Source organism: Gambusia affinis, linkage group LG03 (genome assembly GCF_019740435.1).
Source record: "Gambusia affinis linkage group LG03, SWU_Gaff_1.0, whole genome shotgun sequence".
Lineage (NCBI taxonomy): Eukaryota > Metazoa > Chordata > Actinopteri > Cyprinodontiformes > Poeciliidae > Gambusia > Gambusia affinis.
Genome location: NC_057870.1, coordinates 32,369,118 through 32,393,585, shown reverse-complemented (window position 1 = coordinate 32,393,585; position 24,468 = coordinate 32,369,118). Strand labels below are relative to the sequence as shown.

The 24,468-nt window shown below is 42.1% G+C and overlaps 1 protein-coding gene and 1 long non-coding RNA gene across 2 annotated transcripts; one reads left to right on the top strand and one right to left on the bottom strand.

Moving 5' to 3' along the window:
- Positions 1-8,077: 8,077 nt before the first annotated feature.
- Positions 8,078-9,168, bottom strand: LOC122828636. Its single transcript, XR_006370256.1, has 3 exons — positions 9,040-9,168; positions 8,746-8,900; positions 8,078-8,601 (listed from the first exon to the last, which is right to left on the bottom strand). It is a non-coding gene; the product is annotated as an uncharacterized LOC122828636 (long non-coding RNA).
- A 498-nt stretch (positions 9,169-9,666) lies between these two features.
- LOC122828633 (myosin light chain 4-like) lies at positions 9,667-18,359 on the top strand. Its single transcript, XM_044112379.1, has 2 exons — positions 9,667-9,687; positions 17,665-18,359. The coding sequence occupies exon 2, from the start codon at positions 17,712-17,714 to the stop codon at positions 18,303-18,305; it is 594 nt and encodes a 197-aa protein (XP_043968314.1). The 5' UTR covers positions 9,667-9,687; positions 17,665-17,711; the 3' UTR covers positions 18,306-18,359.
- The last annotated feature ends 6,109 nt before the right edge of the window (positions 18,360-24,468 follow it).

Sequence of the window (24,468 nt, the reverse complement as noted above, 5' to 3'; positions counted from 1 at the left end):
TGTACTGAATATCTATCTACCATGTAAGATTTATCTTGTTTCTTTTCCATTATTGACATGTCTACATTTGCTTCTGGTAAAATCCATGGTGGTATTATTGACATTGGTGTTTGACTTATTTCTAAACTATTAATCTTAAATTCTTTTGTTTTATTTCCAATATTCCATCCAAAACTCCTCATTTCTTTCTTTTCTTTTTCCCAACATGGACCTAAAATTTCCCAAGTTGGATGATCAAGTTTATTGCTTTGTAAATTTAACCAGTAATTTATTTCTAGTTTTGTTCTTCTTAAATCTAATGGCATTTCTCCCATTTCTACTTCTATTGCAGCTGTTGGTGTGGTTTTAAATGCTCCAGTACATAATCTTAATGCCTGATGTTGAATTATGTCTAATTTATTCAGATGTGTTTTAGCTGCTGAACTGTAAACTATGCACCCAAAGTCTATGTTAGATCTTATCATTCCATTATAAATCTGCTTCATTGATTTTCTATCTGCTCCCCAGTCACTGCCAGCCAAGCATCTTAAAATATTTAAGATTTTCTTACACTTATCAACCACTTTTTGAATATGTATATTCCATTTTAGTTTTTCATCAAACCATATTCCTAAAAATTTTATACACTTTACTTGTTCTAATTCTTGATTATATAATTTTAATTTTATTTCCTTGTTTATTTTTTGTGTGAATATCATTACTTTTGTTTTTTCAACTGAAAACTTGAATCCCCATGGCAACGCCCATTTTTCTATTTCAATAATAACCTTTTGTAATTTCTTTACAATATAATCTACATTTTTCCCTCTTTTCCAGACCGCTCCATCATCTGCAAATAATGAACATCCTATTTCTTTTCCAATACCATTAAACACATCATTTATCATAATTAAGAACAGTAAAGGACTTATAATGCTTCCTTGCGGAGTTCCATTTTCTACCTTATATTTTTCTGAATACACTTCTCCTATTCTCACTTGTATTTTTCTATTTGTTAAAAAGTCTTTAATCCATTTAAATAATTTTCCTTTAATATCCAACATATATAGTTTAATCAATAATCCCTCCACCCACATCATATCGTATGATTTTTCTATATCAAAAAATTCTGCCACCACACTTTCTTTATTTACTTGTGCTCTTCTAATTTCATGTTCTAAACATAACGTTGGGTCATTAGTGCTCCTCCCTTTTCGAAAACCACTTTGGTACTTTGATATATATCCTTTACTATTTAAATAATAAACCATCCTATTGTTAATCATTCTTTCCATTATTTTACATAAATTGGATGTTAAAGCTATTGGTCTGTAATTTCCTGGGTTTGAATTTTCTTTTCCTGGTTTTGCTATTGATATTATAACTGATTCCTTCCAATTCATTGGTAATTTTCCTTCCTCCCAAATTTTATTATATAATTGCAATAATATATCTTTTGATTTTTCACTAAGTTGTCTTATCATTCTATAACAAATCTGATCTTTACCTGGTGCTGTATTTTTTGTCTTCCTGAGTGCAGAATTCAATTCAGTTTTTGTGAATTCAACATTTAACAAATTATTTGTTATTATTCTCTAATAACTCTTTATATTTAAGTTTTGTATTTTCTCTCCCTCTCCTTCCCTCTTCACTTATATTATTTGAACTATGAACTTTACTAAATGTTCTTGCCAATGTTTCAGCTTTATCTTCATCTCTTACTATATTTATATTATCCATTTTTAATATAGGGTATTCAAACTCTTTCTTTATTCCATTCATTCTTTTAATTATTTTCCATATTTTTTCTATTTTGGTTTCTCTTCCTATTGTACTACAGAAATTCCTCCAATAATCTCTTTTTGCATTCTTAATAGTTCTTCTTACCATTGCTTGTTTTCTTTTATAATCAATTAAATTCTTATAAATAGGGTTCCCTTTTAATACATTAAATGCTTTATTTCTTAACTTTATTGCTTTTTTACATTCATCTGTCCACCATGGCATCATTTTCTTATCATTCCTACATCCTGTTTTCTTTATTGAATGATCTGCTGCTTCCATAATTATTTTGCAAATTTCTAGATTAACTTCATTTATGTCCCTTGTCATATCTACTTTCTCTAAGTTTATTTGACTCAAGTACCTAAATTTAATCCAGTCTGCTTTATTAAAATTCAGTTTTTTATTTACCTTTATATTCTTATTTATATTTAATCCTACCTTAACTACAATGGGATAATGATCACTACCTATTGTTGTATTTTTATCAATGAACCACTCGCAAATACCAGCTAAAACATTTGAAACAATTGTTAAATCAATAACTGATTCCATCCCTGTTCTTACATTGATTCTTGTTCCTCTCCCATCATTAATACATACAAGATTTTTCATTTCTGTCGTGATCTGTGTTTTTTGGGTTTATTTTGAAGTTTCCTGTGTGTCTGAGTCTCTGTGTTGTCCTGTCTCCCCGTGATTAGTCCCCAGGTGTGTCTCGTTCCCTGATTACCCTCTTGTGTATTTAGTGTCACCTGTGTGTGTCTGTCTTCGTCGGGTCCTACGTCAGTGAACGTCTAGCTACGTCCGTGTTCGTCTTGTCACGTCCGTGTTCGTCTTGTCACGTCTGAGTTTTGTTCATTTGAGAGTGGACTGTTACTGTTTATTTTTCATCATTAAAACTCCTCCTCACCTCATCTGGGTCTACTGCGTGCTGCCTCACCTCCACCACACCGCAAATCATGACAGAAGGACCCGACCACAAACGAGGTGAGGTAGCTACCTTTTTGGCTCAGTTGGACCGGGAGGTTTTTCGGGGGACTAGACTGGTCTTGGCACCCCCCGGATACGGTCCCCTCCGTTACCTCCGCCAGGGAAGTAGGCGACCTGAGCCGGTGGACCCGCCCCTGGTCGCCCCCGAGCACCACCTCCGCAGTCAGTCTGGAGGAAGCGGCGTGAGCCGCCGATGAACTCGGCCCTCGTTGCTTCCCCGAACCACCACCTCTGCAGTCAGTCCGGAGAAAGGCACTCCTCCGCTGCCGGCCCCGAGGCGCCGTGGCAGCTCTCCTCCGTTGCCGGCCCCGAGGCGCCGTGGCGGCCTCCGCTGCCCGGCCCCGAGGCGCTGGCGGCACTCCTCCGCTGCTGCAGGCGCCGGCGCCCGGCACCTCCGCTGCCGGCCCCGAGGCGCTTCGCGCACTTCCGCTCCGCTGCCCCGCTCCGGCGCGCGGCACTCCTCCGCTGCCGCTCCGAGGCGCCGCTGACTTCCTCCGCTGCCGGCTCCGAGGCTGTTCGCCGGACTTCCTCCGCTGCCGCTCCGAGGCGCCGCGGACTTCCTCCGCTGCCCGCTCCGAGGCGCTTCGCGGACTTCCCCGCGCTGCCGCTCCGAGGCGCCGCCGGCGGACTTCCTCCGCTGCCGCTCCGAGGCGCCGCTGGACTTCCTCCGCTGCCGGCTCCGAGGCTGTTCGCCGGACTTCCTCCGCTGCCCGCTCGAGGCGCTCGCTGACTTCCTCCGCTGCCGCTCCGAGGCGCTGCGGACTTCCTCCGCTGCCCGGTTCAACGGACTTCCTCCGCTCCTGCCCTCAGTAAGTCCCCAGTTTCCTAGTGCCAGTCTCCAGTTTCCTAGTGCCAGTCTCCAGTTTCCTAGTGCCAGTCTCCAGTTTCCTAGTGCCAGTCTCCAGTTTCCTAGTGCCAGTCTCCAGTTTCCTAGTGCCAGTCTCCAGTTTCCTAGTGCCAGTCTCCAGTTTCCTAGTGCCAGTCTCCAGTTTCCTAGTGCCAGTCCCGAGCTTCCTAGTGCCTGTCCCGAGCTTCCTAGTGCCTGTCCCGAGCTTCCTAGTGCCTGTCCCGAGCTTCCTAGTGCCTGTCCCGAGCTTCCTAGTGCCTGTCCCGAGCTTCCTAGTGCCTGTCCCGAGCTTCCTAGTGCCTGTCCCGAGCTTCCTAGTGCCTGTCCCGAGCTTCCTAGTGCCTGTCCCGAGCTTCCTAGTGCCTGTCCCGAGCTTCCTAGCGTCAGTTCCCCTAGCGTCAGTTCCCCAGAGCCTCCTAGCGTCAGTTCCCCTAGCGTCAGTTCCCCAGAGCCTCCTAGCGTCAGTTCCCCTAGCGTCAGTTCCCCAGAGCCTCCTAGCGTCAGTTCCCCTAGCGTCAGTTCCCCAGAGCCCCCTAGCGTCAGTTCCCCTAGCGTCAGTTCCCCAGAGCCCCCTAGCGTCAGTTCCCCTAGCGTCAGTTCCCCAGAGCCCACGAGCGTCAGTTCCCCTAGCGTCAGTTCCCCAGAGCCCCCTAGTGTCAGTCCTAAGCCCCCTAGTGTCAGTCCAGAGACCCCTAGTGCTCCCCCCGAGACCCCTAGTGCTCCCCCCGAGACCCCTAGTGCTCCCCCCGAGACCCCTAGTGCTCCCCCCGAGACCCCTAGTGCTCCCCCCGAGACTCCTTGTGCTCCTCGCCGCCGCCCCCGTGCGGCCCGCCTCCTGTGCCGCGGACGGCCGCCGGACAGCCTCCGTGGTTCCCGCCTCCTGCGCCGCGGACGGCCGCCGGACCGCCTCCGTGGTTTCCGCCTCCGGCGCCGCGGACGGCCGCCGGACCGCCTCCGTGGTTTCCGCCTCCGTGGTTTCCGCCTCCGGCGCCGCGGACGGCCGCCGGACCTCCTCTGTGGTTCCCGCCTTCCGGTGCTTCCGCCCACCCAGTTGGGTTTGTTTTGTTTGTTTTTTGGACTCTTGGCCTTCGTGTGCCTCCGCCCACCCGGTTGGGTTTGTTTTTTGTTGTGTTGGACTCTGGCCCCCCGTCCAGCTCCCCTCCACCCACCCTTGTTGTGTTTTTCTGTTTTGGGCGTCTGGGAGCCGCCCTTTGAGGGGGGGGTACTGTCGTGATCTGTGTTTTTTGGGTTTATTTTGAAGTTTCCTGTGTGTCTGAGTCTCTGTGTTGTCCTGTCTCCCCGTGATTAGTCCCCAGGTGTGTCTCGTTCCCTGATTACCCTCTTGTGTATTTAGTGTCACCTGTGTGTGTCTGTCTTCGTCGGGTCCTACGTCAGTGAACGTCTAGCTACGTCCGTGTTCGTCTTGTCACGTCCGTGTTCGTCTTGTCACGTCTGAGTTTTGTTCATTTGAGAGTGGACTGTTACTGTTTATTTTTCATCATTAAAACTCCTCCTCACCTCATCTGGGTCTACTGCGTGCTGCCTCACCTCCACCACACCGCAAATCATGACAATTTCCATTAATTCTTCTATAACTTTTCCATTTTTATCATTACTTTTACCCCATAATGTACTATTTGCATTAAAATCCCCACACCAAATTACTTTCCCTTCCAAATATGCCATTAACTCCTCCATTATTTCAATTGATAATGTTTTGCATGGATTATAAAAATTTATTATTTTAAATTTACCTTCTTGTTCCCATATTTCAACTACTATAAATTCAAGTTCCTTCCCCTTCCCTAATACCTGATATTTCATCCCTTGTTTTATAAATATTGCACATCCTCCTCCCCCTCCCTCCTGTCGATCTCTTCTTCTATTATATCCTTTAATCACAAAATCTAATGTTGTTTTTAACCATGTTTATTATTTACAAATAATTTCTGGTTTTTCCTCAAGACTATCAACATAACCTTTAAGTTCCTGTCCGTTAGCAATTAAACTTCTTGCATTCCATTGTAATATTAACATTAATTATTTTCAGCTGGTGGTCCTGGTCTCCCATCCCCCTCCAGCTTTTTGTTTATGTTCTCCCATGATCCCTCTTTAAACCCCAAAAACTTTTCTGCTCCTCTCACTATTATTTTGATTTTCTCAGTTTTATGCTTGGCTTGGTCAGTGCAGTTGATAACATATGCTATAAATAGTATTAATTTTTCTACTGACACTGTGATATTTTCTTCTAACTGCACTTTGCTTTGCTGTGGGATTTGGTTCACTGTTTGTTCACTCTTTCTTGTTGTCTGTTCCTTCACATTTTTAACAGCTTCTGCATAACTAATGTTTTTGGTTGTTTTAATCTGAATGATTTCTTTTGCCTTCTTCCTCACCTCACATCCTCCATACGTAACTCTATGTTGCCCTCCACAGTTACAACATTTTTCTTGTGCTTCTTCTTTACATTCCTCTATTTTGTGATCTTCACCACATGTTGGGCATCTCTGCTTCCCTTTACAAACTGCTGCTATGTGTCCATACCTTTGGCATTTGAAACAACGAAGTGGTGGAGGGATACAAGGTCTGACCTGAAAACTGAGATATCCTATTTTGATGTTTTGTGGTAAATCTTTCCCTTCAAATTCAATGAGAATTGACAAACTTCCTACTCTTTCTCCATTTATTGTTCTTGACAACCTCTTCAAGTTATTCACTTTTCCTCCTGTAATATTCTTCTTAATTTTATCAAGATCTTCCTCTAGAGGATCCCATAAATCACTCCTCTAGTTTTTTTATTTTCACCTACTATTTTTTTCTCCATCACAGTTTTTTTTACATATATTATCCACATTTAAAGCCTTATTTTTTTGTTCTTCATTTTTACAAACTACCAATAAATTTCCATCTCTCAATATCTTCACCATTTCAACATCTCCGATTTTCTTTTTCACTTCTCTTGACACCACTATGGGGCTGATGTTATTCTGTTCTTCATTTTTTAGTTTTAATATTATTTTAACTTCCTCCCTCACAACTTTCCTTCTCACTATCCTTTCTTCTTCAGAGCTACTTTCTTCCAGTTCTCTTTTATTTCCTTGAATATCACTAATACTCTTTCCTTCGTTTATTTTTTGTCTTTCCCTTCCTCTCCCTCTTCCTCTCCCCACTGGCGTCCACCCTTCATATTCCATACCTTCTTCATTTCCTGTCTCCATTTCCATCCGAACCATTCACATACCAGCTTATGCCAAATCCGCCTTTTCCAACTCCAATATACGTTTTCGTTTTGTCGCGCTCACAATCGTCCAACCAACCTCCTCACGAGGCAAGAGCACACCAAGTCGCCGACACTCTCCTCTCTAAGCGTCATGACGTCCGGCGGCGTCATTTTTAATCAGTTTCCATCAACGGTAGAAACAAAACCAATGACTGCCAGAAGTTTAATAAATCTGCGTTGGAGGTTTAGTCAAAACATTAATTATTCCAAATTTGTCACAGATTATCATGTAAATCAGTTAATATTTGGTTCATAGGATCATCTGTCCAGATTATCTTCATCCTGGTATTAAAATGTCGTCAGAAGATTTTAACGTCACGAAATGAGAGGAAATGTATTCTTTTTTCTGCTATGGTTAAAAATAACTGTTTATGTTTTTATGATTATAGCCACTGATAATTAAAGAATGAGATCAACCATTCAGAGTTTAATCCAGCAGCTTGTCCTCTTAGTGTCCCTTTAATCCATCTGCTCTCTGAAGCTGCTACACCTGACTGGTTACCACAGATAACTAATCCAAACCAGCAGCTTCTGAAGCATGGGTTTTCTGAATAAAATAATAATCATTATTTTTGTTATGGCAGTATAAAAATACAGCTTTTCTTTTGGGTTGGTTCTTGGCATCAAGGGAAAGAATAGAAATAGACATGAGGACTAAACCTGCGACAGACTGGTGACCTGTCCAGGATGACCCCACCTCTCGTCCAGAACATTAGCTAAAGAGGCACCAGCACCTCCCGACCCCACTGGGGACAAGGGTGTACAGAAAATGGACACTCAGTCAGATAAACTAACCACTAACTGGTCATTATTAAAGTATGGTCCCGGTTCCACCATTCAGCTAGAAAGAAAGGATCCCATTTTCTATCTTGGTAGAGAGGAGACTGTAGCTGAATTCTGTTTTCCATCAGAGAACCTTCTTGGCCAGAGATTGCTGGAGACAGACAATAGGCTGCAGCTGAAACTCATCCCAGGGAAGACCGGGGTTTGGGTAGACCACTGTTAGGTTAGGCAGCCTACCCTGACAGTGGTCTCCTCCTGTCCTGCTCTACCTTGGGCGGTGTCTGGGTACCCTAATGTGGAGAACCTTCATGAGGGTAGAACCTGCTGAGAGTCTGATTGAATAAAACACAAACATGGTTTATTAAGAAAGTGTTAATTTTAATACTTGGAACATTTCTACAAACATGGAGAAAGCAGTGCTCCTGATTGACTACAGTACCCATAATCATCTGTTGCGGTTTTGCGACAGGAGAAGCTAGAAGCTGTAAAGAGCCCGTCCTGAACACAGAGAGATATGATCTATGATCTCGGTGTTAGTGGTTTCATCTGCTGACTCAACAGGTGCTCTACCTTCCTCAGGACCTCCAGGTTCGGGTTCCAGCAGGACACTCAGAGGAACATGGGGAGTCCTGTCCTGTGATGATCTCAGTCTTCAGGGTCCAGGTGCCCACAGCAACTACCTTCAGTCAGTTGGTCACATCTGAAGATCCGGACGCGCAGGAGAACCCGGACTTCGTCAATCAATGACATCGATGATGGTGAGAGCAGCCGGGTAGCTCCTAGTCCTGCTCTTCCTCACTGCCTGTCAGCAGTATTGATGCTCTCTGTTCATCACCCTCCTGGACTGGACTCTCTGAACCAGACTGAAGATGTTCTCCTGGTCCTCAGGAACTAAACTGGCAGCATCGTCCAGGTGAGAGAGCACCTCTGGTCTTCCACACTGCATACAGGCAGATGGTCAAAAACCAGTACAGACACCAGTCCATTAAAGGTTCTGAGTACTGGGTGTACTGGTTTCTGTCACACTGACCTAAGACCAGTCTCTATACCAGAATACACCCGTCACCTGTTACATGAACGGTACCTGGGAGTGGATCAACGTGGTAGAAGTCCAAACTCGGCTCTCCAGCGCTGCAGGAACCACAGCGGGGCGGTTCTGGGTCAGGGAGCAGGCTGAGGCCGGCTCTCTGGTCGTTGGCGCTGAGACTCCAGGATCAGGTCCAAGATGGCCTCTGGTTCCTCCAGACACAACAGGTGACAAGTCACACCTGAGCCAGAGCAGGTATTCAGACTGCCAGAATCTCCTGCATCTGACCCGGGAACCTTCTGGACCAGAACCAGTTAAAGAGAACCATGTGAGCTTCCAGCTGCTGCCTACCTTTTTCTTGGAGCTGCTGGTTCTGGTTCTGTACCTCAGCACAGATCCCAGGCTCTGACTCCAAGGTTTACTGTAGCTTGAACTGTCCTCAGAACCAGAACCAGAACCTGCTTCCGGATTTCTGGCCCCCTGGCTATGGAAGTAAATATGTGCCATCAGAATTTGAATTAAAAATGCCTCTGAAATTTGAATGTTGTATATTAGTGCTTACTTTTTCAGTATTAAAATAAATTCAGAATATATTTTTAACCTAAAAAAAATTCTGTCATTATTTGTACATGAAAAAAAAATTCAGTGTCATTTTTTGTACATGGTTGCAATTTTCATTTATTAAAAAAATTCACATATACATATTTTTCACAGTTTAAATTTTCAGTGTTAAAAAAAATCAGCATATAAAAAATTCAACTTTTCAAAATTCAAATGCAATATTTTCGTTGTCCTCCAATTCAACTTGCTCAAATTCGCCGTCTCAAATTCAGCGTCTAAAAATTCGCTGTAAAAATGGCCAAGGTTACTTCAGGTCACAGACATTAGCAATGGATGTCCGATTCCAACATCCACCTAATCACGTGACACAACCGTCATATTGAAGAAATACCAGCATCACCCAGGCTGGCGACCATGGAGGCGAACGCAAACCCAACGGTGAGTTTAATGCTTTCATATTTCTATAGTATATTTTATTTTGTGCATGAAGTTTGATACATTATCTTAAAGCCTGATTTAAAACACGGGTTGGGCCGTTGTTAATCTTACACCGTGTAGTGCCGGCATATTACATCTCGCTACCTATGGAAGTAAATATGTGCCATCAGAATATTTACTTCCATACCTGGCCCACAGAGGTGCTGCAATGTGGAACCGTTTTAGAACTTCTCTCTTATTTACTTCAGCTCAGCACAGTTTTTAACTAACTCTGTAGCTTCCTGTGATCTTCTAAATCTGCTCCTTGGTCGCATCTTTTCAGGCCTGATACTGCCTCTAGTGGCGTGGTGGTGGTAGCACAACTAATATAATTACATCACTAAATCAGAATAACACAACGTCGTTATTTAATTTTTCATTTTCTTAAGGATGTAGAGATGATTAAATGATGTTGGAGTTATTTATTTTTTATTCCTTTATTCATTTGAAGTTAATACTTAAATGTATATTTTTTGTATTATTTACAGAATTTATTTGCAGGTTAATAATTGTTGATTCTATTTATCTTTTGTTTTCTTATTTTTCTTATTTATCTTTTCTGAGTCAGACAGGAAGTCATGTGGGTTGGTCCACTTTGGGCCTGGTAAAGGACCAGCAGGCATTCTGGTTCAGGTCCAGTGACTGTGGAGGCCAGGTCATCTGGTGCAGCTCCCCATCACTCTCCTTCTTGGTCAAATAGCCCTTACACAGCCTGGATGTGTGTTTGGGGTCATTGTCCTGTTGACAAATAAACACAAACCGGATGAAATAGCATGCCGCTGCAAGATGCTGTGGTAGCCATGCTGGTTCAGTATGTCTTCAATTTTGAATAAATCCCCAACATTGTCACCAGCAAAGCACCATCACACCTCTTCCTCCATGCTTCACGGTGGGAACCAGGCGTGTAGACTCCATCTGTTCACCTTTTCTGTGTTGCACAAAGACACGGTGGTTGGAACCAAAGATATCAAATTTGCACTCATCAGACCAAAGCACAGATTTCCACTGGTCTAACGTCCATTCCTTGTGTTCTTTAGCCCAAACAAGTCTCTTCTGCCTGTTGCCTGTCCTTAGCAGTGGCTTCCTAGCAGCTATTCTACCATGAAAATCCCGCCCCTTCCTGTTTGCTGCAGCGAGGTGAACTTGGCTCCGGTAGAGCTGCTAGCTGCTAGCCGCTAGCTGCGCAGCACAAACATAAACCCTCCAGTAAGTAAATACTTACAGCAAAAGACATGAAACACATGAACAATAAAAATCAGACTGCCGTTTATTTCATTACTTTGAATCTTGATAAACTGCCTTGTTAACCTTTAAACCAAAACTAGCTAAACTGCTACATTGCTTTGATAGATGTAACAGAGAGAAAAGTGTATGTGAATTTTGCTCAAAATAATAATAATAGTGTGTGTTTGTAATGGGACTTTCGATGTATGTGTTTGGAGCCACCTAGTGGTGTGATGAGTGACTGCACGCAGCGGGTCCTTCAGGCGCTCTCTCGGCTTCCCCGTCCAGAGCGCTGGTGGAGGTAGGAACCAGAGAGGCAGCTCTTTGCTAATTTTTTTTACTTAGGGTCATATTTTTCTAGTTCAACAATTAACGAAATATTGAGAGATTATTTAATATTTAGAAATATAATTTATAAAGTTTTCTCGTAGTTGGACCCTATGAGTGAGAGCAGCGCCAGTTGGTGTTTGTGGCTGACAACCGGTCATAACGCTAACTGCGTCTTTTGTTTTTTTCAGCTGTTGGACCAGTTGTGTGGAGTCACATTGTTTCTGTTCATAACACATTAGGTGACAACCAACAAGGTCACATAGACTTATGCTTTTTTTTTTGGTAAGGTAGCAAATATCTAATTATATTTCTTTCTAACTGTTAAGTTGAAGTTCTGATTCTTCCCAGATCCTACTTATAGATTCTCAGCCATCCAGGGTGGAAAAACCAAAAAAGATTTAAACATACAGCAAGTTAGAACTTAAATAATCCCTCATTTGTACTGAGAGCCACTGCAATAAATCAATATTTATGACTGTTACATGCAGTGGAGGCTGCATGTGGGAGTTCCCCCCCAATTAGGTTGCTGCTGAGCTCCCAGCTGGTTTCACTCTGCCTCCTGATCAGCAGAGTATAAAGCCAGCTGGGAAACTGAGGTTCAGGGCCTATATAGAGAAAGCTTATGATATGATGTGGAAAGATGGACTTTTAATTAAATTGAAAAAAATGGGAATTAATGGATCAATGTTTTATTGGATAAAAGATTTTTTACAAGATAGATCAATACAAGTAAGAATAGGTCAACAATTGTCAGAAAAGTTTTTTGTTGAGAATGGTACACCTCAGGGAAGTATAGTGAGTCCTTTGTTTTTTTCTATTATGATTAATGATATGTTTGACAATTTGGAGAGTGGAATGGGGTGTTCTTTATTTGCTGATGATGGAGCAATATGGAAGAGGGGGATAAATTTAAAGTTCATTGTTAAAAAGATACAAGAAGCAATTAGTATTATAGAAGACTGGTCATTTAAATGGGGATTTAAAATTTCTATAGACAAAACAAAGACTTTATTTTTTACAAGGAAGAAAGTAACTGAAAATTTAAAACTGCAAATATATAATCATGAATTAGAAAGGGTAAGGGAATTTAAGTTTTGGGTTTATGGTTGGATGAAAACTTACTTGGAAAAATCATATTCTAAAAGTAATTAATAAGTGTAAGAGAGTTTTAAATGTAATGAGGTGTTTGGTGGGAAGTGAATGGGGTGCTGAGAGGAAGGCATTGAAATCAATATATACTGGGTTAATAAGGTCTGTATTTGATTATGGAAGTATTGTATTTGGATCAGCATCAGAAACACTATTAAAAAAATTAGATAGTATTCAGTATCAAGCCTTGAGGTTATGTACAGGAGCAGTTAGAACAACTCCAACTTCAGATTTGCTAATAGAAATGGGAGGGATGCCATTTAATCTTAGAAGATTACAGTTAAAGACCAATTATTGGTGTAATTTAAAGGGCCATGATGGAAATCATCCATGTCAAGAAATTTTAAAACCTAGTTGGGAAAAAGAAAAGAAGAAATTAAATTCTTTTGGATGGGAGATAGGAAATATTATAAAAGATTTTGGTTTATCTGATATAAATATTAGTCAAACAGTTCCTCTTTCGCCAGTTTATCCATCTCTATTTCATAATAATGTTGTTGATTTGACTTTGTTGGAGAAAAGGAAAGGAGAAAACATTTCAGATCCATATTTGGTTCAATCATATTTAGATAATAAGTACTATGGATATGTCCAAGTTTTTACAGATGTGTCTAAAAACTCAAATAGCAGCAATGGGGTGTCTTTCATTGTTCCAGAATTCAGAGTTAAAAAATGTAAAAGAATTACTGATGGAGTATCAGTTTATACCGGAGAGATGATGGGAATTATTTTAGCTTTAGGATGGATTGAGGAAGTCCGTCCATTAAGAAGCATAGTATGCTCTGATTCAAGTTCTTCATTATATTCATTGAAAAATAATCACGCTATTAGTAGACCAGATCTTTTATTAGAAATTCAGTTAATAACTTATAGAATTCAAGCAATGGGTTTATTAGTTGTATTTACATGGATACCGTCACATATAGGAATAAGAGGGAATGAGTTGGCAGATAAATATGCAAAACAAGCTTCAAAATATAGTGTTATTGATATAATAGTTCCGTTTAGTAAAGAAGAAATCAAATCTATTATTAAACAAAAGGTTAAGGAAAGATGGCAGAGACAGTGGGAGGAAGATAGAACTGGTAGATGGCTGTACAGTATTCAAAGAAAAGTTGGTGCAATGAGGAGAACGGGACGAAATAGAAAAGAGGAAACAGTTATATCTAGGTTGCGTTTTGGACATACAAGGTTAAACAGTAATTTATTTAAAATAGGAAAACATCGAACTGGAAGTTGTGATTATTGTGGTCAAGAAGAGACAATAAAACATGTTTTGTTGTTCTGTACAAAATATTCTGTTGAAAGAAGGAAATTAATTAGTCGGTTACAAGAAAATAAATTACAGTTAAATTTACAAGATATTTTAGAAAAAATTTCTACTTCTAAAGATATAAGTTATTTAATTAATTATCTCAAGAAAACAAAATTGATAGAAAAGATATAAGGTTTTTTTTTTTTTGTTTTTTTTTGTTTTTTTTTTTTTTTGTTTTGTTTTTTTGTTTGAGGGGGGTGTTTAAAGTTAGCGTCCCGATCCACACTCCATTCCAGTAGATGGCGGTAATGCACATCTAAAAGTTGCTTGCCAACCGCCAAAAAAAAGAAGAAGAAGAAGAAGGTTCAGGGCCTCTTGGCCAATTGGGCAGCATGTGTGCTGCAGCTTGGTGATACCTGTGTTGGAGGATTCTTCTGCTGGAAACCCTGGTTTTGGTTGTCTTTCTCCCTCTTTTTTTCCTTTTAGGGTCTCTTTCTTTCACTTTTGAGACGTCTTCCCATCCCCTTAAACAATAAACCTTTAACCTAGTGATGGTGAGATGAAGCCTCATGAGGCATTGAACCACTTGAGCCAACTGGTTCGAGAAAGGGTTAATTTCTTGAGGCTTCATGTGCACACGAAAACACCTACTGGCCAGGTGTATAATCACAACCAGCTGTATCTTAACACGTGTGATGCATTGAATTTTTGTCTATTATGGCTCTTGGGAATGACTTCACAAAAGGTGAAGAAAAAAAGAGACAAAGAGAGAGAGAAAGAGATATATAGAAATAGAGATAGAGAGAAATATATATACAAAAAAATCCTTTCCTGTCCCACAGCTATCTTAAAAATCCTAATATAAAAATTAAGAACTTTAAAACTAACTAACCAATCCTATTTATAATAGTGAGATTATTAGTAAAAAGCTCAAATTAAATAAATAACCCAATTATAAGTCCTGAAATAATAAAGTCTAAAAACATTAAATATTAATCCCAGAAAAATAAATAAAGGGGGAAAAATTCATTTAGATCAATACCTTGCTTATTCCAGAGCAAATCTGCTTATGATGTGTTTGATGATGGTATTGGAGTTCAAGGTAACTCAAGTTAAATCAAGTGGTGAAAACTCACGTATCCTTAATATTAGAATTAAAATTAAAAATAGGATAGCTGTGGGACAGGATAGGATTTTCTCTTTTTTCCTTTCTCTGTCTCCCTCTCTCTCTATATATATATATTTTTTCTCTCTATCTCTATATCTCTCTGTCTGTTTTTTCTCTCTTTCTCTCTCTTTTTCTGTCTGTATGTATCTATCTCTTTCTCTCTGTAAATATCTATTTTTTATTTTTCTGTTTCTCTCTATCTCTAGATCTATATATCTTTCTCTCTCTCTTTGCCTCTGTCTTTTTTCTCTCCCTCTTTCTGTATCTGTGTCTCTCTGTCTCTCTCTCTCTCTCTCTCTCTCTCTCTATCTCTCTCAGAGGACGAGGAGTTGTGGACGACGTGCGGCGGCCCGTGCTTTCCTATGACTTCCTAGTGAAACTGCCCTATTGGGTGGGGGAAGTTGAAGTGTTTGTATATATATATATATATATATATATATATATATTCTCCCTACCTGTCTCAAACTAAATAACCATTATCCAAACTCTGCTATCCAAACTATCAAAACTCTATCCACTCTCTCAACTGACCGCAACTCGCCTACAACAACCCACATTTTGAATGGAGCCTGTGGGGTTTATAAACCCCGCGACAAAATCTGAGCCACTTCCCGAAGCAGTCACGTGGTACAGCCGGGCAGCGAGGCTTCGACGCCATCTTTCGGCTCCTCCCCTAAATGAAGCAAGCCTCGATACGCGCTTTACGGAAACGCCCCCTCCATTACTCGACACACGCCTCGAAGCCTCGGCTCATCACGTAACATCACTACTTTAACCTAACCCTCCTGGTTTTGTCTCCTCATTTTTTTTCCTGGGTTTATCTATTGTTACAGCTCCCCTCCCAAGACCCCTAGACTGCCCTGGGGATGTAACAATGACTTTTTATTTATAGCCTTGAATTTTCATAAAGGTGTAGCAGAGATTATATCAGTGCCACTGAACTAAACTCCTATCTAAACATTTCAATCTTAATTTGACTTTTATGGGTCTCAGTTTGTTCACTGAGAAAAACACGTCAGCTTTGGTCCTTCAACACATTAAAACCATTTTAAACACATTTTATGTTTCACTGGAACTTTTCTGACCCCAAAATGGGTCTTAAAAGACTCCCAGTTTATGGCCCCAGTAGGGAGGCGGGGCTTAGTCCCTGGCTGACACAAACACACACAAACACACTCTGCTCTACTGTTGCCGTCCATTGATCCGCTGCTGGCCGGGTCTCCTACTCAGAACCAGAACTGAGCCTGTAGAGCCAGGCAGGTTAATGGAGCAGAACCAGAACCAGAGGTTCAGACAGAACGTCTAGCTTTTATTCTAGTCGTGTCTTTTGTTTCAGAGACAGAGGACAGACGGAGGCCCGGTCCTCAACTGCAGGTTCTGCTCAGCTCCTTATCTCTGCTGGAATGTTGGAGATAAAGAGACACAAATAGAGACTGAAGGACGGACAGAGACGTGTCCAAACTTCAGTCCATCAAACTGCTTCCAGTTCCTCTTCATCACCAGTTCTGTTTCCATAGAACCAACGGACCCGACCAGAAAGTTGCAGCACTGGGTCGGGTAAAGATCTCCAGTGGAACCGGTCCTGATGGACCTCTGGGTATCAGAGGGTGAAGAACCAAACCTCCGCTGTGATTGGTTGGGATGGGCAAGAGCGGGCCCTGGGTTCTGGTTCTGATCCAGTCAATCACATTAGTGGGTCAGAGTGGCAGCAGACTGGTTTCATCCCAGTTTGTTCCTGGACCAGAACTCTCCAGGGCTGCTGGTGGAGTCCAGCTGGGTTCTGGGCTCGGCCCGATCCGCTTTACAGAACTTCTGCTGATGATACTCAAATTTATCTATAATCCAGGTTAATCCAGCCTGTTAGTAGATTACAGATATTAAAACTCCAAACTTCCTGCTTTAAATTCTGACCCGACTGTTTCTGGACCAGAACCTGTGAACAGAACCTGATCAGTGGATCACTGATCTGGTCAAGTAAAGAAGCTCGGAGTTCTTTTAACCAGGAAGTCATTTAAATCTCAGATTAAACCGACTTCCTTCCTTCAGAAATGATCAACATCCTGTCCAGCAGTGGAGTTGATAATCTATAATCTATAATCTAATCCATGATGACGATCCTTCATAATCCAGTTAAAATCCTTCATCTGATCCAAAAGCTGCAGCAGAAACTAAAAGCAGAGATCAGATTCTGCTGCTCAGCTCAATAATCAGATCCTGATTGGTTCTGGTCGGTCCAGAGGTTCCAGCAGAACCGTCTGGTACCACAGTGCTGGTTCTGCCTCTTACAGCTGTCGGGTCGTGCTGAACCATTTCTGTAGTCACGATGCTGCAGGACGGACAGGACTGCGTTCTGATTGGCCAAACCTTCCTGGAGGCGGGGCATCAGCTGGCATGATGCTGCCATCACCTGATTCTTCTCTCTTTGTGTCTCTGCTCTGTTTTCTCCGACCTCCAGTCGGCCAAAAGGAGGGCTGCTGGTACTGAGCCTGGTTCTGGTACTGAGCCTGGTTCTGGTTCTGGTTTCTTCCTTTTAAAGGGGAGTTTTCCCTGGGCACTGTCGCCCCCTGCTGGTCCGCAGTGACTTTGCTGTTTTTCCTTAGCAATAAGGAAGCACCGGACCGGACTGGACCGGACCGGTGCAGAGAGCTGAGAGGAGTGTTGCTGCAGCCTGAATCTGTTTATCTGACCCAGTGGGTCCTGCTGGCGGTTCTGGTTTATCTGGTTCTGGTTTATCTCCTGCTGCTATTTCAGTTTTCTTCCATGTTTGGTCCTCATCTCTCTCTCTCTCTCTCTCTCTCTCGCCCATCTGCAGCGGCTATAAGCCGGCCCGCGGCGCCTCGCCTCCATCTGCGGCGCAGCATGGCTCCAAAGAAGGTGGAGGCCAAGAAAGCGGAGGTGAAGAAGGTGGAGGCCAAGAAGGAGGAGGCGGCGCCCCCGGCCAAGGCCCCGGAGCCGGAGCCCCGGGCCCCGGAGGTGGACCTGCGCAGCGTGGTGGTGGAGTTCAGCCCGGACCAGGTGGAGGAGTTCCGGGACGCCTTCTCCCTTTTCGACGAGACGCCAGGCGGCGAGATGAAGATCAGCTTCGCCCAGTGCGGCGACGTGCTGCGGGCGCTGGGGCACAACCCGACCAACGACGAGGTTCTGAAGTTGCTGGGCCGGCCCAAAGCCGAGGAGATGCACGTCTCGCTGCTGGACTTCCAGGCCTTCCTGCCCATGCTGCAGCACGTGGCGCGCGCCAAGGAGCAGGGCAACATGGAGGACTTCGTGGAGGGGCTGCGCGTCTTCGACAAGGAGGGCAACGGCACCGTGATGGGGGCGGAGCTCCGCCACGTCCTGGCCACGCTGGGGGAGCGCATGACGGAGGACGAGGTGGACCGGCTCATGGCGGGCCAGGAGGACGCCAACGGACACGTCAACTACACCGAGTTCGTCAAGCACATCCTGGCCGGGTAGCAACCAGCGGGGGAGGGGGGACAGCGCTCCGCCTTAATAAAACACCTACAGGTCTGGCTCTGTGTGCTTTCTGTCTCCTGAGTCCTGGTTCCGGTCCATTTATGGTTGTTTTGTCCCTCAGACTTCCGGTCTCTGTTGCTCTATTAGTGGCTGGCTGGTTCCATCAGAACCGGTCCGGTCCACTTCAACTGCTAGGTCGATACAAAGTCCAGGTATGTAGAATAATCAAACATCATGGAGCTGGTAGCCGCAGCTCCAGGAAGAGGCGGGACGGAGCTCAGTGTCATACCTTATATGGAAATGAGACTATTGCATTCCGGAAATGAAGGGGGCGCGAGTGACACTACTTCCTGTACCAACCGTTTCATAATAATTATAATAATAACGTATTTTATTTGACAACGCCTTTCAAAAAACTATGGCTACAACACGTGGTATCTCCCTTTTTTATTTTTAAAGCTTTATTTAAAATTCTATTAGTAACAAACAATCTAAAATAAGCAACAATGAATCATTATGGAGATGTATTTATCTATCCTTACACCCCATCTATCTCCAACAAAAGTCATAAAACATAAATCAAATCAATATTTTGGAGACAAATGTACATTAAGATCACATTTATCCATCCATTAATTATCATGAATTATCCTTATAGTGGGTCATGAGGGCTGCTGACCCTGGACAGATCACCAGTCCATCACAGATTCAGAAAACAGATATAAGTAAATACTTGCTGGTGCTGAAGTTCAAATATTAGATTTTGATGTTGTGAATGGTACTTTTAAAATAAATAAGTTAAAATCTAAAATATAACATCCTTTAACTTATTTAATAAGAACTAGATGGAAAAGAGGTTTGGTCAGTTTTACATTTAGTCGACAATTTTGGCCAACTTAGTGCATCCATTCACGGTGCATTTTTGTTGTTTATTTGCCAAATATTTTTCTTATTATTCACATTGTGAATATAATTTACAAACAAACCAAAAGACTTCTGAACTTCTAACTAGTGACATTCTGTAACTAGAATATTCTTGGCTGCAGATAAACTGGATCAATTATCATAGTTCAGCATAATGTCTCCTATAAGGACTCCAGCTCAACCAGTAAACTGACTGGTGTCCCACTATTCCATATTAATTCTACCAATGGCAATAGATTCCCGGCAGTAGACACTGAACTGGTAACCACCAGAGAGAATCATCATTTTTCTACATGAAAACCTTTCTGGATAAAGTCACTGGATACATAAATTAGACCAATGTGTAATTTCTAACTGTCTTCATCTCACCTGCTCAGGTGTTTCCCTCCCAGCCTAACGGCGCCGGTCTCATGTCCTCCACCCTTCAGAAAGTCCAGCTCAGGATAACTTTAATCTTATGTTTGTATTATGATTTGTAACTGAACAATATGTTTCTGTATGTACTCGCTTTATTACAAAAAACCAACAGTTGATTCTGACGGTTAAAACATAAACAACTTGTCTGTCTGTCTGTCGGGTTTGGAAAGAAAATCTGGACTGATTCCAGTCATTGTTCAAAATGTTCAGGAAACTTTGTATTTATACATATAAATATAACAAGTTATTAACTTGGCTTGCATTTAAAATGTTTAAACAAGGTTTTCCAATTGTTAACGCTGTTAAAATATATTTACAACTTTATTGGTTCCACTGTCTCTCCAACAAATTACAGCCACAAAGTAACTTTGTGTGGAAACGACACCATTTCTATGAAAACTAAATGATGTGAATCAACTGAGCTACAACAAAAGGAACTTTCAAAAATGTAAATAATATTGAAAGAACACATTATGAAAAAGGATCCCTGCACAAGTCAAAAGGTAAATATTCTTTATCAGAAACTATTTAAAATGACATGTCATAAAAAAAACTAACAACAACGTGTGACGACTGAAATGTGTGACAGATTGTGGAAAGCAACTAATATTCTCCTTGTATTCAGTGTTGACATTCAGGTCAGGGTCCAGATGACCCATCACAGTAAGAAGGAGGGAACTCTCCTGGTCTTCCACTGCCGGTGAAGCCCACAGTCTTTATATCACCGGTGGCAGGAAGAACACGTTACAACAGCAAGAGGAATCCGGTTTTCTGCCTGGAATGACTCTGAAAATTTACCCCAGTTGATCTGTTAATGAAAAATTGATTTCATGTAGTTAAAATCTAATTTCAGGTCAGAACCTGGGTCAGAACCTCCACCTGGACAACAGCTTCAAGTCCATGCAGAGGCATCTGGAAATAAAAAAAACAAATGAATACAGAAACAGGTGCATTGCAAGACTGTGAAACAGGAAGAATGGCTCTGACACACTGATGGATGAATCTGACCTGTGAGGTTGGTGCTATCCTTTGTACCTGCATGATGAAGAGCATTAAATAATAATTTATACTTTATCTCTCTCAGTATCTTATCCTTTCATCTCTCATGGTATAAAAACGCTGTCCAAATAATGAATTAAAATGATTATTTTTTAAATCATTTAGGGTTTTAGTCTCATTTGCACATAAAGATACAAAAATCAAAATGACTATCCATCCGTTTTCTGCTGCCCTTTGTCCCTAACGGGGTCAGGAGGTCAGGAGGGTTGCTGGTTCCTCTCCAGCTACGTTCTGGGCGAGAGGCGGGTCACCTGGACAGGTATCAACATTACTAGTTATGTGTACATTTAAAAAATGAACCTTAATTTGTGCCTCGGCTGCTTTGGGATAGGTGTGGTCATCAGCACACAGTCTGTAAATATACAGATATTTTCTAAGTGAAAGATGAATGAAAGTCCAAATAACATCCAAACTGCTTCAACACTTTTAACTGTTCAAAACTGAGCATGGACACAACTTAACAGCTACTAACATAAAAGAAAAATGTTTTTACACATCAGGAAATATACAAATTGGTAGAAAAAGAGGCATGTTTGAATGAATCACTGTAGATTCTTTAACATTATTGTTACTGTTTTGTAGGATTTAATAATTAATTTTCAAACTCACAATGACTTCCAGATACTAATGTATAATCTGCAAAAGATTTATTGAAATTGTAAAAGTGATATTGCTCAAGCAGCCAAGGGCAGGTGTTCACTAATTAGATGAACTCAATTACTCGGTAACGTTTGACAAAATAAATGTTTTAATTAAAGTTATGACTTTTTATCCATATGTTATAGTCTTGAGTACATTTAGTTGATATGCAACCTAATGTAACTTAACTGAATGAAGAACACATTTAATCCATAAAAAATAAAACATTTCCAGAAATTTAACATTGATGTACAAAATACATTTAAAAAAGATTAACCTTTAAGAATAAAAGAAAAACCCTAGAAAACTGGTAAGTATGTAAAAAATATTTTATGGGGTGTGCTGTGGTGGTGCAGGGGGTCAGCACGCCCCACCTGGAGGCCTCAGTCCTCGGTGTGGATGTCGCGGGTTCGACTCCCGTTCCGACGACCTTTGCCGCATGTCTTCCCCTCTCCTCACACTCCTTCCTGTCTGCCTACTGTCACAAAAATAAAAAATACGAGCCACTAGCGCCGCAAAAACTCTTGAGAAAAAAATGGAAACATTTTTTTTTTCTATCTTTCAAGTGTAGTTTTCCATCCCGTTATGTTGAACCATAGCAGTTTGTGCTACATGGTTCTGTACCTGGTACGAGCAAAGAGGATCCACACCAACGGGTCCAAAGCAACAAATCCCACAAAGGCTCAGAGAGAAGCAAACAGAACCGGAGGAACCCTGCGGTGTTCACCGAACCCCTGAGGTTCTAACTTTCAACATGTTCTGTCAAACATTTGGAGCCCAAGGAGCCAAAATGAATCATTGATCGGTGGAAGGTCCGAATGAGGCTACTTCAGATTCTGAGACTGGAACCAGAACTCAGCAGACAGCTTGCCCAACTTGTACTGAACCGGTTCTGAAACCGAGCATTCTGTCCAAGCATCAAGAAGAAGGAGAAATGTGCCGTAAGATCCAGAACCATCAAATGTAGACCCAACACCGATCAGGAACCAGAAACTCAGATAGGATCAGAACCGATCCGTGGTCCGGTCCGTCTGACTCGCTTCTAGGGGAGCAAGTGAGAAACAGAGAGAACGAGGCACTGAGGTATTCAGAAGGTCACATGGTTCTTGGCCTGTTTCTCATCGCCATGGTAACCTCCCCTCCTCTTTAAATAGAGGAACCAGTGAGGACCAGGAGGGGGCGCCACTGGGACTGACCTCATGGGAGCAGAATCAGAACCATTTCCTGGTTTCCTCATCACCATGTCTGAAGGATGAAGGTTGTCTGTGACTCTTGCTCCTCATCTTCACTCTGCAGCTGCTCAATAATTCAGCCCTTCTGTCCCGACCCGGTTGGGCCCAAGAATGTTGTAAACCAGTCACAGCTCGATGCTAGTGAGGCAGGTGAGGGAAGCGATGGCGGTGACCCAGCAGACCACTTCTCCCAGAATGGCGGGAGCTTTAAACTGGGAGCCAGATTGGTACTGGTTCGCCACATTAGCTGATCCCAGCAAGTGTAGCGAACGCAAGCAATTAGGTCATCACTTGGTCACGTGATGCTTTCGATATAAATCAAAATCAAAAATCAAATCAAACTTTATTAGTATAACACATTTCAGCATCAAGGCATTTCAAAGTGCTTTACATCAAATCAAACACAAAAACACAATGAAACATAGAATCAACAATAAAAACACAACATTAAATCAGATTCCGTCAATAAATTTGCAATTGATTATGTTTCTAATAAAACTCTAAACAAGTGCGTTTTAGTTGAGATTTAAAGGAAGTCAGTGTTTCAGCTGTTTTACAGTTTTCTGGAAGTTTGTTCCAGATTTTTGGTGCATAGATGCTGAATGCTGCTTCTCCTCGTTTGGTTCTGGTTCTGGGGATGCAGAGCAGAACCAGAACCAGAACCTGAGAGTTCTGGAAGGTTGATACAACAGCAGCAGATCTTTAATGTATTGTGGTGCTAAACCATTCAGTGATTTATAAACTAACAACAGTATTTTAAACTCTATTCTTTGAGCTACAGGGAGCCAGTGGAGAGACTTTAAAACTGGTGTTATGTGCTCTATCTTCCTGGTTTTAGTCAGAACTCCAGCAGCAGCATTCTGGATCAGCTGCAGCTGTTTGATTGATTTGTTGGACAGACCTGTGAAGACGCCGTTACAATAATCAATACGACTGAAGATAAAGGCATGGATGAGTTTCTCTAGATCTGGCTGAGACATTAGTCCTTTAATCCTGGAAATGTTCTTCAGGTGATAGAAGGCCGACTTTGTAACTGTCTTTATGTGGCTCTGAATGTTCAGGTCAGAGTTCATCACTACTCCCAGGTTTCAGGCTGATCGCTGGATTTCAGTTGTAATAACTGAAGCTGTGCACTGACTAGATCTATAACTCTAGATCCTCTTTAGGTCCAAAAATAATAACTTCAGTTTTGTCTCATCCACACATTTATCTGTCCTAAGCATCTGTTCAGTGATTGGATGGGGTCAAAGGTCACCTGGTGACATCATAATGTAGAGCTGTGTGTCATCTGCATAGTTATGGTAGCTGATATTATTTCCTGTTATAACCTGATCTAGTGGGAGCATATAGATATTGAATAAGAGGGGTCCTAAGATTGAACCTTGGGGTACCCCACATGTGACCTTTGACCTCTTTGATGAGAAGTTTCCAATTGAAACAAAGAAATCCCTGTTCTTTATGTAAGATTCAAACCAGTTTATCTCTGGACCGGAGAGTCCGACCCAACTCTCCAGTCCATTCAGTAATATGTCATGGTCAACACTGAGGTCCAACAGAACCAGAACCAGAACCAGCACTGTGGTTCTCCCACAGTCTGTATTTATATGGATGTCGTTGAACACTTTGGGGGGGTGTAGAATCGGCGGACACACATGTGCTACCGATTTCTTTGCCATACAAAGAAACCTGGAATGGAGTAGTGGAACGGAGTGGCAATGTAATCACAAGGCACTGTAAGCTATGTAATGTGTTTTGAGGCAGTTGACCAAAATCCCGGACGATTTTTAAATTTCCCCCGGACATTTTTTTAGGTCTGAAAAGTAGGACATGTCCGAGAAAAAGAGGACGTCTGGTCACCCTATATATCATGTAAGGGAACATGAAGGTTTTAC

What these genes read in the sequence shown, in the direction of transcription:
- LOC122828633 (XM_044112379.1), top strand. Translation starts at nt 17,712, where the DNA reads ATGGCTCCAAAGAAGGTGGAGGCCAAGAAAGCGGAGGTGAAGAAGGTG.